General features: G+C 41.4%; 2 protein-coding genes across 2 annotated transcripts in view; both read right to left on the bottom strand.

Moving 5' to 3' along the window:
• The window catches only part of itgb5 (integrin, beta 5), a 53,116-nt gene extending 48,469 nt beyond the window's left edge, over positions 1 to 4,647 (bottom strand). The window contains exons 1-5 of the mRNA XM_034885307.1: positions 3,954 to 4,647; positions 3,176 to 3,261; positions 2,789 to 2,996; positions 2,374 to 2,623; positions 1,225 to 1,393 (exon numbers count right to left, since the gene is read on the bottom strand). Of these exons, the coding sequence (XP_034741198.1) occupies positions 1,225 to 1,393; positions 2,374 to 2,623; positions 2,789 to 2,996; positions 3,176 to 3,261; positions 3,954 to 4,032 (792 nt within the window). The 5' untranslated portion in view covers positions 4,033 to 4,647. The remainder of the gene's footprint in view (positions 1 to 1,224; positions 1,394 to 2,373; positions 2,624 to 2,788; positions 2,997 to 3,175; positions 3,262 to 3,953) is intronic.
• Positions 4,648 to 6,396: 1,749 nt separating this feature from the next.
• Positions 6,397 to 14,645, bottom strand: rbm44 (RNA binding motif protein 44). Its single transcript, XM_034885331.1, has 18 exons — positions 14,268 to 14,645; positions 13,390 to 13,417; positions 13,188 to 13,294; positions 12,708 to 12,782; positions 11,977 to 12,188; positions 11,697 to 11,857; positions 10,730 to 11,309; positions 10,584 to 10,645; positions 10,337 to 10,477; positions 9,862 to 10,027; positions 9,729 to 9,763; positions 9,547 to 9,628; positions 9,306 to 9,423; positions 9,095 to 9,214; positions 8,926 to 8,993; positions 7,675 to 7,748; positions 7,224 to 7,440; positions 6,397 to 6,786 (listed from the first exon to the last, which is right to left on the bottom strand). The coding sequence occupies exons 1-18, from the start codon at positions 14,425 to 14,427 to the stop codon at positions 6,472 to 6,474; spliced, it is 2,721 nt and encodes a 906-aa protein (XP_034741222.1). The 5' UTR covers positions 14,428 to 14,645; the 3' UTR covers positions 6,397 to 6,471.
• Between the last annotated feature and the right edge of the window lie 1,054 nt (positions 14,646 to 15,699).

The following is a 15,699-nucleotide window of genomic DNA, read 5'->3' as shown; positions in this document are numbered from 1 at the left end:
ACACACACACACACACACACACACACACACACACACACACACACTTATTTAAAGGGCAACTTCTGTTTTATTTATTTTTTCAACCTGGACCCTATTTACCGGTGTTCTTTGTCCAAGTGACTGATGGGAACAATAATCTTGGACACATGTCTAGTATTAAGTGAGATTGCTGCAGTCGGCAGCAGCGAAACAGGCTACAATGTAAGTTAATAAGACAAATGTGCAACTTATATTTATCTTCACAAAAGTGCAGGTTTTTCCGCCAACAGGCTCAGATTAATATTCTAAGTGTCTGACAACATTATGGAAAGGATTTCTAAGGAGCTCGACCTTTCTGTTAAACGGAAGATCCTTTTTTAAACAAAAACATCCGCAAAATTGCATTGAATAAAGCCAACCAGACTCCATGTAAATAAACCGTAATTTTAGCATGGTAAAATACACTTAATTCAAAGTAGACAGAAACAAAATAAAAATATGAAAAGCCATTTTGGGTAATGTTCCCACTTTTCCTACCATCACAGCTGTGGTTTTGGTTTAAATAAACAGACTGTTTACCACTTTCCATGCGAAAAAGTGTTGGCTCTACACATGCTAAAAGTATGGCTTTTTTTAAATGGAGTCTGGACATAAAAACTGGACATATGTCAAAGATCGTTGTTCCCATCAGCCACTGATGGGAACATAAGAAAATAGGTTAAAAAAACAGTAGTTATGCTTAAATTCCATTTATCTATTTTATATTAATTTGATAACCTTTCAATTAAAATACAGACCTGACTTACACTCAGTTAAAAAACAAACATCAGAACAACAGGAGTGACCCAGCCCAGCCTCCTAACGAGTGAGTGTTTGAAATAGTGCCGCACGAGTAAATTACAAGGCAGGAGCTACTTGGAGGTAGTCATTCTCTTCCTGTAGAAAACAATTAAACAGGGAGAGGAAACCAGGGATATGACTGGGCCTGCGAGTGACTCGTCCTCATGTTTCACCAGCTGCACAACACTGTATATCCTGTCTATCCCCCCCGGTGCTTTTAATTAACAAGCAAATAGGCCAGACGGCTGTCATGGGGGCAGTCTCAGTATTTTAACAGTGGCTATCCCCTCATTCTGAACTAAATGTGTTTCATCACTCAATGTAGCCAAGTCAAGGTGCTCGTCAGTACTGGATAAATGTAAGCCTCTATAAAGAAAAATGATTAAGAAAGGAGACACCCGTCACCTTACAAACAGCAGCCTGCAGGATGGCGTCGAAGCCGCCCTCTGGCGCGTCCCGGTTGCGAGATACCATCTGCTTCTGCACCTCCTCGTTGAAACGGTCCACTTTATCTGTCAGTGAGAGGATGTGGCGGAAACCGAAGGTGGGGACACAGTTGGGGAACAGTTTGTATCTGCGCAGGGGGACACAAAAAGGTAGAGATCCAGATATATTTCCCTTGAAAGTCACATCATGGCAATATTCAAAGCAGCACAAAGGGGTGACCTCGGGTTGATCTGTGCCATTTATTTACACAAACAGGATAAAGCTTATTGATTTGTTCAACATTAATGAGATATTTGCATCAATCCTAGCAGCATCATTTTAGACTAGGTTTCCTTTGTTAACAGCTTAGAATGTAAGTCTCTTCTTGTATCACAGGATGAGCAATGGCAGAAGTGAGCTGGCCTGCTTGCTTAGGGGTCAAAATGCTGTCATCTATCCCTTTTATTTTCCCGTCTTTATTCACTATGTGACTGACACACACACCCACCCATGCACCCAACCAAAGCCATAACCTAGATGGGCAGTGATGCGCGATGGTGGCCACTGAGTTAGTGCTGTGCAGTCTCACCTCCGGGGCAAACATCGTGTGCCACGGCTTTTCACCCTCTATCTGTTCTGCTTCCTTTCAGTTTGCCCTCATCAACAACTCTGAGGAGCGCGGGACGAGAGGAGCCATTTGGCAGAACTGCTTATTCAAGCAGTTTTAATCAAGTCGGAAAAATCTCTTATCCCTGCAGCTGCGGGATATCTAACCATCCATGATTCATTAATGTGAAAAAATAGAACGTGTGTGTCCGTGTAAATTAATATTTCAGGATTTCCCTCTGATGTTTCTGTGGCATCGTTTGTGCCACGAGAAAGCAGTTCTTAAGCTCACCCTCACACAGTCCTTTTGGTGAGGCTACATTTAAACTGAGCTGACGTTAGGGCAGGGCCAAAAAACCTAATACATTTTGACCAACTATTTCATCAATATATCAGAATCAGAAATACTTTATTGATCCCGAAGGAAAATTATGTTTAGTGCGGTGGACTAGTGGTGCCTTCTTACAAAATTTTACAAAATCTGAGTCCCCCTACTTAAAACATCCTGCTGCCAATACCCACCCATTGCATGGATTCTCCTGATACTTGGATGCTGTGTAGGAGAACGGGGACATGTTTTTGTCCACAAAGGAGCCAAAGCCAAGCCTGAAGTTGCTGGTGAGCTTGCTCATCTCTAGAGCCAGCTTGGTACCCAAGTTACGGATGGTGTCCAGATCATCTTTCATGGAAAGAGAGAGGTCCATCAGGTAGTAGAGGTCCACTGGGTAGTCCTCCACCTGCCGCACTTGCAGCCCAAACCACGTCTGGTCTCCTGGATGGGCAAGTGGAAAGAATCGGTCAGCTGGCTCAGTCAAAAAAAGCATGTGAAACTCGAGGAAGGAAGCTTTGTATTATTCCTTAGAAAACTATTTTTAACCGTACATTCTCTCACGCATGTGCAATGGTTGCCTCTGACTCTAAATGTCTCCATGTATACCTGGCCGTAGGCTGAGAGAGATCTTCTGAGGCATAATCTGGACGACGCCATACTGAGTCAACCCGGACCCTTTAGAACTCAGAGGGACGTTCTGCAGGACAGAGATGCTGCTGGTGGGGTACTCAATGAAACGCGCCTCGCAGCCCCTCTTCTGCAGGTTTTGACTATAATCACACCTGGATGTCAGAGTCCGTCCCCTCCCAAACTCCTAAAGGACGGGAAAACCACAAACCTTGTATTATAGATTGTTGAAAGTCAAGAAAAGATTATGAGGGGCTGAAATAGGACACGTGTGGCCTACAATAATGATAATTTCACCTCTGTGGTCTCTGTACGCTCTCTGCACAGCGTTTTAATCCTGAAAATAATGCAGCAGACAAGTTTTACCTCTTGTGCGCACCAGGCGCAACTGGGGTGAATCAGGAGGCATTCTTCACAGGAGGTAGCGCTGCCACTCATACACACGTTAAGACCTGAGAATGGGTGGGAAGAGATCACAGACAGGGACAGTTAGCACTGACAGTGAACTGGAAAAACAATCACCAATCTATAAGGATTTGAAGTTGGAGACAAGAATAATGGCAAACACCTGTGCACTGTAATGTAACAACTAATTCAATACTCACTTGGTGAAAGTTATTATTTTAGTGTTGGTTGGCAGTTAGACAGAGAGGTGTTTATTCAGCCCTATGGTCATGTTTGAAGCTGTAGCTTGTGGTGTTGCATTGGAGTGTGCTATATTTTATGTTTCTAGTATTTCTAGCTATGTGTAAATGAGGTGAGGTAGATGTTATGAATCCCACAGTAATGCAGCTCAATAAAACACGAATCGCAGTTAGTCAGCGTATAAAGTGTAGACATTGAGAATGTAATAATTATATTCCTTTGGCCTAAACGCCAATAGGGACAAATGTGTGTGTGTGTGTTCTAAAACTGTATTAATATCATACAATTGGTTTGTTTCTCAAGGCCATCTTTCTGTTGCAAACTGCCAGTAAGTTTAACCAACTAAATATTGACTTGTTTCCTTGCCTCCATGTGGCTCCAGTTTATGGCTCTACTTCTCGTGTGTTTATGTACCAAACACTGACCCTCGGTGTAATTTAAAAAGAAAACTGGCCGATAGAGAATGTGTTGCAGAGCGGACAGGCTTGCTTTGTCCTACCTCTCGCAGTGTGCAGAAATGTTTCCAGAAGCATGCAGCACAGAGCCGCTCGCCACATCCACGTCCCCGGCCTCCACATGGTGGCACTCGGCGTGTTTATCAACGCTCTGTAACCAGATTCGAGTCTCTATTCGCAGCTGACACCGGTTTACCTCACCATCAGACCTCTCGTTGGGTTTAGTCCTGTTGATGTGTGCAAACCACAACAGTAAAGTGTATTTAGACCATCGCAGCGCCACCGAAGCGCTTATTCCCGCCTCATGATGAAGAATCCGTGTAAATGTAGGGAGACTTTTCCATTGTTTTAATAGTATGCTGAAAGGGAAAAGGGTCCTGTTAATCCGCTCCTTGAGTTTCTGTTTTTGGACGCCTCTACAGCTACAGCCTTCCGTGTCTTGACTACTTAACCCATAGTTGACAGCAACTCCAAAACCATTCCATTGATTTCATGGCACTTTTCGGTCCGATTCTATTAAAAAAATACTGTGTAGAGGTGAAGTGGAAGAGGAAACAAAAAAGGCCCAATAGATAAGTAAATACAAGCCCAGCAGCAATTTTCTCTTCCAGATTTGAGTGTTGCCTCTTCGGTTTGTCCGCTTTGCGTCCCAGCTGGAATCTCCGCCCATTTTCAACTAGGGATTACATTAACCCATTCGTTGCTTCGTTGAACTCATGGTTGAACCGCGGGCAACAGATTGTGTCTGACACCCGCACAGCCCTGTCTTCAGTTGAGTTAGACACCTAGTGGCGACTTCTAGGGATTTGATACAGGAATTGTCTGGGGATCTGGGGGTCAAGGACTTGCTGTTGGAGTCTACAGCAACACGCAATAGCAAGTCAGTTTCCTTGTTGTGTCGTTTCTGGCTGCGGGCTGGCTAAATCATCAAAAAGCATGACATGGCAGTACAGTAAATTGGGGATATGGTGCTCATAATCAGTACCCTTAAAGTTAAGTCAATTTACCAAATGCAACCTAGTCCTGAATGTCAAATGACGTTTTTCCATTACATGGTACCTGCTTGACCCGGCGCAGTGCCTCGTCCTCTGTCAGTGCAGATTAGTACCGCCTCATGTGGCTGGTCGTCATAGCAGGAAACTGCCATGAACTAACCATAGACAGCCAAGGAGAATGCTGGTCGATTCCAACACATACCTCTATTTTTTGTACATTTGTATCGCTGTCAGTAGAGAGAAAACGAAACCAATCGTTGCTGCCCACACCGTATTATCCCCCTGCTAGAGTTAGCCCCCAACAGGCGTAAACAGGGCAAGTTTTAAACATGGTTTTAGCCTCTAAACATGTTCAAAATGTCCTTACCAGTGATTAGCCATGTGATTCCTTCTGAGTGAACACAGTGAATGTGACTGCAGTAGATGTGAAAGAAATGCATGAAAGTTGTGTTAATTCAGCTCTGTTAAGTTCCTGTGTTGATACTGCAACAAGTGCTTCGGGACAGTCTACAAACTACACAGAAATAAGATTTTTTTTAAGTGCTGTAGTACAACGAGCACAAGACAAGTTATAATTGAGGTAGGTTTGGAGCCACTACCTTAGATCACAAGATAGATAGCCTACAAATTTTTGTTATATCTCTTTTCTGTGTTGTAGTTTGTAGACTGTCCCTAAGCTCTCTAACTGCCGTCTCAACACCGAACTAAACAGAGCTGAATTAGCACAACTTTCATGCATTTCTTTCACATCTACAGCAGTCAGATTCACTGTGTTCACTCAGAAGGAAACACTTCACACTTTTAATGACATTTTGAACATGTTAAGAGACTAAAAACATGGTTAAAACGTGCCCTGTTTGAGCCTGTTGGGTGCTAACTCTAGCATGAGGATAACTCAGTGTAGGCAGCACCAATTGGTTTAGTTTTTCTCTCCACTGACAGCACTCCAAATTCCTAAACAGAACTACGCTTTGGAATTGACCAAATTCTCCTTTAAAGACCTAACGCAACACACACAAGAGTGCCATCAACACCTGGCTTTACTTCAACTAAAGATTCAGAATGATCATCAGAAGTTTCACCAGCTCTGTTTTTCTCTGCATGCAGTTAAAGTTGTCAATCCAATCAGGACTACAAGTCAGAGACAGCCATTGACTTAAACACTTTACACATTCAGCACAACAAAGCTGGAGCTAGGGAAATATTCCAATGTGCTTTATTAACAGAAAAATCAAAAATCAAACAAGCTGCTGCATATACAACTGTAAGCAACTTAAACACTGTTTTAGAAATTCTAAACTAAAGTAACTGCCGAATAACGGCAGAATAAGCAGTGTAAAGCATTCAAACTTTCACTGTACCAACTTTTCAAGTTACATTAATTGTGTTAACTACAATAACAATCTACTGAAATAGAACACACAAGGGTAGATTCTTTCAAATATTAGCAACTTTCAGGTAATCTAAATCCTTTTAAACTGATTGCCTTTTTATATAACTGCCTTCTCCTTTGAAATATGTCACTTATAATGCTATTCAAACAAATCCCTGGTAAGAAAAAATGATTTTAAAGAACTGAGCTTTGCTTCCTTATGACTGTGTCGCTTGGTGGCGTGGTCAGAAGCTGGGACGTCATCTCCCGGATGGTCCTGAGGGGCAGGCCGCTGAGGACGCCCTGGTGCTTGGCCTTCAGCTCCATCAGCGCATCCACAATCCTCTGCCTTTCCACGTCTGGGTGGCGCTGTGTCAGCTCTGACATCAGGATATCGAAGCTTCCCATGGTGCCATAGTGTTGGGGCACGCAGGTTCCCTTGGCTGTGGGGGAAATTGAGACCACCTTTCTGTGCTTGACGCTGGAGCTAAGCAGAAGCTGGCCTATCAGCTAGAGAGACGACAGAGAAATTAATTAATCCCAAAGTGTAAAAAATAAGGTTCACATGTTCAGGATTATGTAAATTGAATGTACCAATCTACAAGAGCCATTCTATTTTTGGGCTGTAACTAATGATTATTTTCACTATTGTTTGGTCTATAAAATGTCAGAAAAGAATGTATACATAAAAGATAACTAGTACTGTATATAATGTTCCAGAGACAAAGGTGACTTCCTCTTTTATCTAATCAGGGCTCATTGCATGGACAGCTGCAGACTTAAAGAAATGCTATTGCTGACAAGACAGCATGTACAGTGGGCAATTTCAAGAGACGTAATCCAATACGCCACAATTTTTACTTGCTTCTTTCAAACATTTTCTACTTATGTCCACTAGTTTCTCTATATTACAGACAATTACACATTTATTCTCCCCATAGTCTCACCTTTGTTTCAGTGCTGCTGGAGTCAGTCTTGGAGGTTTGTAGTTTGTCAGCATCGTGTGAAAACTCAGATCCACTGATGGAGGCTGAGGCCTGGCTCTCACCAATGGTTTTGTGGGTGTGCTCCACATGTAAAGTATGGCCTTGCATGCAGCAGCCATGCAGCTCTCTCACTGCATCCTTGGCAGATTGGAGTCCATTTATCACAACTATGGCAACTCTAGGGAACGCAGCCAAGGAGACAGTTGGTACACTGACAATGTGTCCATTTTGGAAGCAATTTGCTGCTTCAACAGCTGCATGAAGGATTTGACTTGAGACGTAACACAACAGTTACAGCAAAGGAACATTTGTTCTTTGAGATGCAACACATGAATCTAAGACATGGAAAATATAAAATAATGTCACAAGTGTGTTGCAATAGATGTTCTCAGATAGCAAAGCAGTCGCTCACCTGACATCATTCTTTAAAGTGGGAAAGCTGACTTCTGAAACATGGTATTTCTCAAACCACTTCATCACCGTACTCTGGCAAGACAGAAGTTTCGGTGAAAGCCTGTAGTGCCCTCTGCTGGCTATAATGGTACTATGCAATAGATTAGGGTTAAAAAAGACAAAAGGCTGAATCCCATTTCTCTCTTACCCCTTCCCCTAGGTTTTGCACGTTCACGCAAGATCTAGTGCTGTCCCAATCCTTTTTTGAATGAGGGGTAAGGGGTTTATGGCCCTTGGAACCATAGACAGTGAATGCAAAAAAACGAGTAGAAATTTCTTAAATCATGTGTTCCTGTTGTACCCATTCATTATTGTATTGTACTGTATTATTATTATTATTGCATCTTGGAAGTTTGTGATCAATACTGTATGGTGATGTAACAAAATGGTGTCCCATTTCATAGGGGCATATTTCCCCCCCCTAGCCCTTACCCCTTGGTTTCAAGGGCCGAGGGCTAAGGGTAAAATGGCATTCAGCCAAAATCTGAAATATGTCCAACAGTTAATCATATTGATTCACATATGACCACAATTACAGCACATATTCTCATGAGTACAGCTTTGGCCCTGTTTACATGTACATGGTTATTTTGAAAAACGGACACATTTCCCTTTGTTTACACGCAAACGGAGAATTCCCCTCCGAAAACGAGTCTTTAACAACTCCGGCCAGAGTAAAGATTTTGGAAATCTTCGTTTGCACGTTTGCATGTAAACTGAAGAAAACAGAGGATTGGGCAGTCGAGAAAGTGAGGAACAAAAGAGAGGGGAAGTGATTAGTTGCCCATTTTCAGGATTCTGATTGGCTAATGTGGGCTTGGGCTGCTCGTAACACTGCCACCTACAGGTTTGGCACTCTTTTTGGGGGCTTTTCCACTTTTACTGGATAGTACAGCTAGACATGAAAGGGGAAAGAGGGATGCAGGAAAATGTCTCAGTTCAGACGGACCCTGGACCTTCTGCGTCGAGTTATACACCTCAATGTACAGAATATGCGCCTGTTCTATCAACTGAGATAACCTGGCCACAGGTTTGGCATATATACTTGGGTACGTGTAAATTAACACTTTTCTGAAAACTGACAGTTGTGCACAATGTTATTTTTGAAAACAGAGGTTGAAATGTTTGTTTATGAAAATAGCCGGGCACGTGTAAATGTAGCCTTTGAGATGGTAACGTCTGAGCAGTCAGCAGCAATGTACAAACTCACCTCTGTCACATTACTGGGTAGGTTGGAAACACAGATTACTGAGCTTTTGACCTCCGTGCTTGTTGATTCTGTGATTAAAACAAATTCTCTAAGGAATTGATCCAAAAATGAATTCAAAATCACTACATGTGCAACTATGGTGCTTTAGCTGTGTTCACCGACCACTCACCATTGGTCTTTTCTTGTGCAATAAGTGTAGTGTCCTGTCCTGTCTGAGTAGCTACTGCAGGGTTCACATCTTCTTCGGCATCGTACCATGCCTCGGATGTGTTAAGCTCCTTGCACTCAGCTGTTGTACACACAAAGAATGGCACATCTTTGATTTAATCAGCTACTTTCCAGGTAATTATCTCAGATGCGATCGAGAGGCTTTTGCTTACTTGTCTGCCGTTCTGCTAGCTTGTGTGCATTATGGATAGCACTTCTATCCTGGGCAACAAGGGTGACAGCTCTCACTGCTTTGATGTCCTTGATCCGTTTTTCCTTTCTTTGACTAGGCTGGGAAAGAAATGAGCCAAACACTAGAGTTGTTCAAACCGATGAGGACTCAATGCCAAATTGGGTTCAATTAGCGGCATAAAAGCAACACCAAACTGCTCAAGGGTCGTGTCTCAAGAATACCTGGCAGCCATTTGGGCTTTGATCATCAGGACACCCAATTTCTTCAACAGATGTATCATGTTTCTGTGGCTCCTGGGAGCCCCTTGGGGATAAAAAATACAAAATTACAGTATCAAGAGTCTAGTCTGCTAAACCATTCAAATTGAATGACATCAGACACATGCATGTCTGTGCTTACATACCAAGATGGAACAATTCCCAGCACATCATCAATGATCTGAACAAGGACAACAGACAATCAGAACATTAATATCAGAGCTGTGGTTAGACTACATGAAATTAAGTATTTGGATAATATCCAGGTAGTAGGCTTACCTGTGCAGGGATGTAACTTGCACCTGTGGTTATCTTCTCAGAATCAACAGACAAAGGCTTGAGTTGCTCCAGAGGAACCCCTGTCAAAATCTTATCTTTCATCTGATTATAGTCAGATTCCAGTTTTTGCAGAACACTTACAATGTCTACAGGAGGGTTGTTCGGCCTAAAGGGAAAGGATAATAATAATAATACATATTTATTGGAGTAAACAGCGGGCCTTTTCAAAAATCTTTTACAAAATCGATCTTGATGAACATATCAAATTAGAGCAGGGGTTTTAATATGGAGTGCCATTTTAAAAATGTTCTTATTAATAAGTGTGTGCCACATAAGCATTAGGCCTGCCGTCATCTACATCCACCGGAGGTGGGGGCACATGTGCTGACCCCTGTATTTGAGTTTGACACACACTAACTGTCTTAGTGGAAGAGCAAAGGTAAATTCTGATCAATATTGATTGATGTCTCCTTACACTGGTGTGGCCTGTCCTCCCTCAGAAGATGTATAGTAGAGTCTCCAGCAGTGCTGTCTGCACATGCTATACTGCAGGGCCAGAAGGGACATCTCTGCCTGCTGAGCACGCTGGATACAGTCACACTCCTTTCTTACTTTACTTTCGGCGGGGGGAATTAAATTCAATTACAGGCATTAGTCCTACTATGGAAGACATCCCTTGGGGCAAAGTTTACAGTACAACTATGTCTATCTGAATGCATTACCTTTTCCTTTTTTCTTTTTGCTTTCTCAGTACATCTTGATCCATCTTGAGTTTTAAGAATTCCTGAAAAAAAAAATAAAAAAAAATAAAGACGTGTAACGTTTTGGTGGCGCATTTCTAATGACTGGTCTTTGGATTCAACCTTACCTCAGCGAGATAGTCCAGATCGGTCATGTGGACCTCAGTATTGACATGCTTGTCAGCCGTTTTTGAATTCTCAGTTTGGGTGGCATCCGACAAGCACATCGTCAGCTCAGTGCTAACCATAATATCACAAGTAGTAGCGCAGGGAATAGTGGAGGTGTGCTTTTCTGCAGTGTTCTTCATGACAGACTGGTCAGAATCCAAGGTCTCCCTTCTGGCTGCCAGTGCTTTAGTATTGGTGGTGAGTGGACCTGACTGATCCCCATTATTTAATGCTTTTCCACCTTCACTGGTCAGACAGGCAAGGATGCTCTTATCATTCTCCATGATGCTATGGAAGGTGTCACTCTGATTTCCAAAGCTTAATATAGCGTCATCATCATCATCTACATTGTACTCATTACCAGTCTCCTGATCCTGACCCCCTTTCTTTGTGCCATTTTCCTCATCTGGGTCCAGAAGAGGGCTGACCTGTTCCAACTTAACTGCCTGGATAATGCTCATGTCACTGTACTCTGTATCATCCATTTGGACACTGTCAAAGCTGTAGTACTCAGGAGACTCCATCTTTGTCCATTCTGACCTGTAACATGAAACAATGTTGCTCGTATCAATAAGGATTCCTATTGCCCGCCAAGATGAAACCCAGAACAGTACATTTGAAATGGTTTCATGAAAAAAAAATACACTTACTTTATTTTACATTCGGGGAATAAGAGACAACCAAGTTCATTTGTATTAAGCCCTTAATTAACTACAAATTGTTGAACTACAAAATGAACACATCCGAGTGACGAGAAGTTTGCCCTGGTTGCTCTAGAGTTTTTAGACTGTAGTTCTAAAAAAAATGATTTTGTAATTTCCAAATATGTAAATGTAAAAATTTAACTTCAAAGAGCTTAGATAGGCATGGTTGCTGCAAGAAACAAATTGCATAATGTATTGTGTCAGCCGTAAGAGGTTTACTCACTGTAACGGACTAACTTCACCATGTGTGAAGTTAGCACTATGGCCTTGAGTCGTTGTAGTCTGGCTGCTGAGCATGCCATCCTGTCTGCGTCTTTCCAGATCCACGTCCAGAGAGCAGTTTGCAACACCTGCTGCGCTGCTTGACATCCGCCATGAAGGGTCCTTCAAAGAAATTGAGTATTCGTTTTCCCCCCCCCCCACAAAAAAGGAATTTTGCATTCACAACTTAGAAACCAAAAGGGACTGCACCAATGCTATAACTTTAACTTTAATATACATACAGAAATCATTGCGTGGGCCTTCCGGTGGTTTGGTTCCGGCATGGTGGGGTTGCTGAATGCTGTTTGGACGCAGTCTTGCTGGTGAACAAGCGGCGTGCGGCGGATTTCCTCATGTGGGTGATTTTCCCCACCATTTCTGCGGCCAAGCATGGTCCAGGTCTCCCTTACATTTTTGGGAAGCATCTCCGAGTTTCTATGACCAAAGGAAGTGTCTTTGCCAGACAAGTGGCCAACAAACAGAACTGTAAGTTGAAGCTTTTCCAGTTTAATGTGTTATATATTTGCTGCCTGCAAAACGCGACAAAAACGTTTGTTGATGACATCTACATTTAGGTTATTCATCCCGCAGTACAATGTCAAGACTAAATGATTTATCGATTGGACTGAAGATGGAGACTTGTCGCATTTTTCTCCTACAGTCCATTACCGTCTGGAAAACTGGCTCTACAGGAACATTTGTGAAAATAGTTTATTCCAATTAGTTTGGCATTTTACTCACCATTACTAATTGATGCTGACTTAATTAAAAGGCAGGAGTTGGACATGTAGGAGAAAGCTATCAGCTTTCCAAAAAAAAGATCTGTGTGATGTGATTTAAAAGTTTTTCTGAAATAGATATACAGCTTAACAGTTCATGTTCAGCTATCAACGGCACTGCCAAAGTTATCTGCATTGGGAATAATAAACCATTAATCTGTACACCACTATTAGAAAATATTATTTTAACTTACGCTTCACATAAACATGATGCCGAGTCAGTTCTAGGGCAGGATGTCGATGCAGGAACTGGTGAAACCCTCCTTCATCTAGGAGAAAAGAAAACAATTAGATTTAAATGAATCTCCCATTTTTTATATGTGGCTATAAGCTGCCACCTATACCCAAAATGTCCTTTCCTGTCTGTATGACACTGGCAGGTAGGCATTGATTAAGCTTAGATTTAATAAGATTATGAATGGCTATAGACAGGCATTCATTTTTGCATTGCCAGATATCAATATAGAAGAGAAAAGAAAAAGAAAACAAATCTCAGGATATGTGTTGTAACAATGGACTCCTTGTACCTCCCAGTATGGATCTAATATGCATGTTCATGATTAATTGATTATGTGTTTGATCCACTTGACATCATTTCTATGTTATCAACCAGCATTTGGTTTACAATTAGGCTATATAATGACTTAAAAAAGCAGCCAATATCTCAAGCATACCTTGTATGATCTTTCTGTACTCTGGCACCAAAGACAGATACCAACCCAGCAACCTTTGGTCAGTTAAGGAAAGGTATTTATGATCTTCCACCAAATCAAATATAGACCTGTAAAATAAAGAACAACACAGCTCTTGGTTCTTCACTGATAACCAGGGTCATTTTAGTACATAGAGCGAGGGTATCTTTAACTATATGCATACCTGTCCAGCAAGAATTTCTTGTTCTCTTCTGGTGAGAAAAAAAGAATTAAAAAAAATGAAAATAGATTGATGAACAGCATCCTTGCCCAAATAAACTATTGATAAAAGCATGTATTGCTTAGATGTGTTAGCAATGTTAACCCTGTAGCATTCGGCCCCCTTTTCTAGAGCAGAAGGGGTGCGGGACAGGGGATGTTTAGAAGGTCACCTGTTGATTCCACATTAAGTTGTATACATCATCTAAATGCTAAGAGCCTGAGGATTAATTTGAAGGTAGTCGTGTTTTTCTATTCAGAAATCTGGAATAAAAAATATTTTTGAAAATATATAAGGGTTTTCACTAACTTGAAATGGCTACTATGTGGACCAACATTACCACACAGGATACAATTATTCTCAAAAGAAATCCACGAGTCTCACCTTTTCAGTCATACCCAGTTTAATCACCTCCAAGACCCCAGTTACGTTAAGCAGAAATATTCAAACACTGCATTTCAGAATAAGCGAAAATGAACGTTACACATGTGTACTGCATGGTTAAAAACTGGCACGGTTATTGCCCAAACACAAGGGGATAGGGATAGGGTTAAAGCGGGAAGGTTTGTAAAGCAGAGGCTCCGTGGTCCTTTAGTACAAATATAACCCATTTTCATTGGATGTCTTTACATAAGAAGTCAAGGGAACCCTTTGAAAATGACCACGCTAGTTTTACCCTTTTCAAAATGTAATGTTAGCCAAACTTTATGAGTATTATTTAGCCACCTTACCAATGAGCTAGCTAGCATGTCATGGTGGGTGCCGTTGCCGTTCTTGGATCGCATTGCTTCATATTAACAGCTTAACATCTTATAATAACACTCATTAGGGATAGAACTTACTTGGACTTGGTTTTTCAATAGCCGAATTGTAATAACAGGGTATCAGGTGTAACGGCGCCACCACGCCCGCATACTCACGAGCCACGTGTGACGGCCTATGGGTTACCTCGTAGGGTAACATGATGGGAAAGGAAGGCCACACTGCCTGAAAAACAGCCATGGGTTGAGTGTCCGAAATAATCGTCCAGAATTACTGTGAGTCGTTGAGGTCAACAAAAAGGTTTGCTAACGTCAGCTAGGAAAACGCCAATAAGTTCTTAAAGACAAGTCTTCTTACCTGCTCCATTTTCACCGCCTTTACAAAAAAATAAAACAATATTAACAACCAAATAACGTTGGTGCGCTTCAGCTTGCTTTAGCGTTAGTTGAAAAACAATTTTGGGAGATGGTGGCGTTAGCTAGCTAGCTAGCTAGGTCTGCACCGGGTTAATCCGCCAATTAAGTTAATTGGTATCGACCGTGTGGTGGGTTGTGAAAACCACGTTTGTGAAAAGTTTGTGAAAAGCCAAACAAGTGATCCCCTGAACAAATGATTAGCTGCTAGACCTAGCTAACTGTACACTTAACGCTACATTTGAAAGAGCAGCAGTAACACCTAGATTATCATCAGATCTGAACTGTTAGGAACTATTTCTTTAGTGAAAGAAGTTCCAACATTATTCGGTTTTAACGTTACATTTTTTCAAAGCAAGAGAAATATCTCAAAAGCTAGTGGAAAATCAAACTCATAACTATCTCCGTGATTATCAAGAGATACAATGGTAACGTACCTCACGTCTCCTGCCAGGCGGTGGCGTAGTTAGCAGTTGCGGTCGGATCTTCAATGGCCGTTGGAAACATTCCGAGGGTCACATACTGTAGTAACAACAGTAAACAACATGTCACTTCCATTATTCCTTTAAAAGCCGACTTTAAAAATAAGTCTTATTTAAATAGAAATGTCTCCAATTTAACATTGGAGACATTTTTATTCAGGCTTATTAATTGGACAGCTTTTTGTGTTTAAACAACAAACTTGTAGGGGAGAGCAATAGAGTTTTTGTTAAAAAAAAAAATAATAATCTTCATAATTCACAGACTACTTGAAATATCCGAGTCATCTTTTAAAATAACAAGCATACATCTGTGCACTAATCAATTATGCAAGTGAATTATACACTAATGACAAGACTATAATATTAAATGTATGTGAAAGTATTGTTTTGGTATTAGTACTTAAACTTCAAACACCCGATGAATTAAAAACAGACATCATTCTATCTGGCATACCTGTATATCGAACTCAAACTTCTCTTCCTGCATATTTTTTATCCCCTCATCTGTGGTTTACACTGGCTCGTGTACTGAAGAGGAAGGTCAATGCTTTTTTTTAAATCATTATCACATCTTAGGCTCCCTCTAACAATGCTAACAAAATATGTATAAGAAAGAC

The sequence above is a fragment of the Etheostoma cragini genome, chromosome 11, assembly GCF_013103735.1.
Source record: "Etheostoma cragini isolate CJK2018 chromosome 11, CSU_Ecrag_1.0, whole genome shotgun sequence".
In the NCBI taxonomy this organism is placed as follows: domain Eukaryota; kingdom Metazoa; phylum Chordata; class Actinopteri; order Perciformes; family Percidae; genus Etheostoma; species Etheostoma cragini.
Note: the sequence above shows the minus strand (reverse complement) of the source record. Positions and strands in the feature narration are given on the sequence as shown.

Excerpts from the sequence above, each read along its gene's own strand:
- rbm44 (XM_034885331.1), bottom strand. The coding sequence starts at position 14,427 with ATGGCTGTTTTTCAGGCAGTGTGGCCTTCCTTTCCCATCATGTTACCC. Across the intron at positions 10,478-10,583 it reads CAAAAAGAAAAAAGGAAAAG|TAAAGTAAGAAAGGAGTGTG; the intron begins GTAATGCATTCA and ends CCCCGCCGAAAG. Across the intron at positions 9,629-9,728 it reads CTGGGAATTGTTCCATCTTG|GGGCTCCCAGGAGCCACAGA; the intron begins GTATGTAAGCAC and ends TTTATCCCCAAG.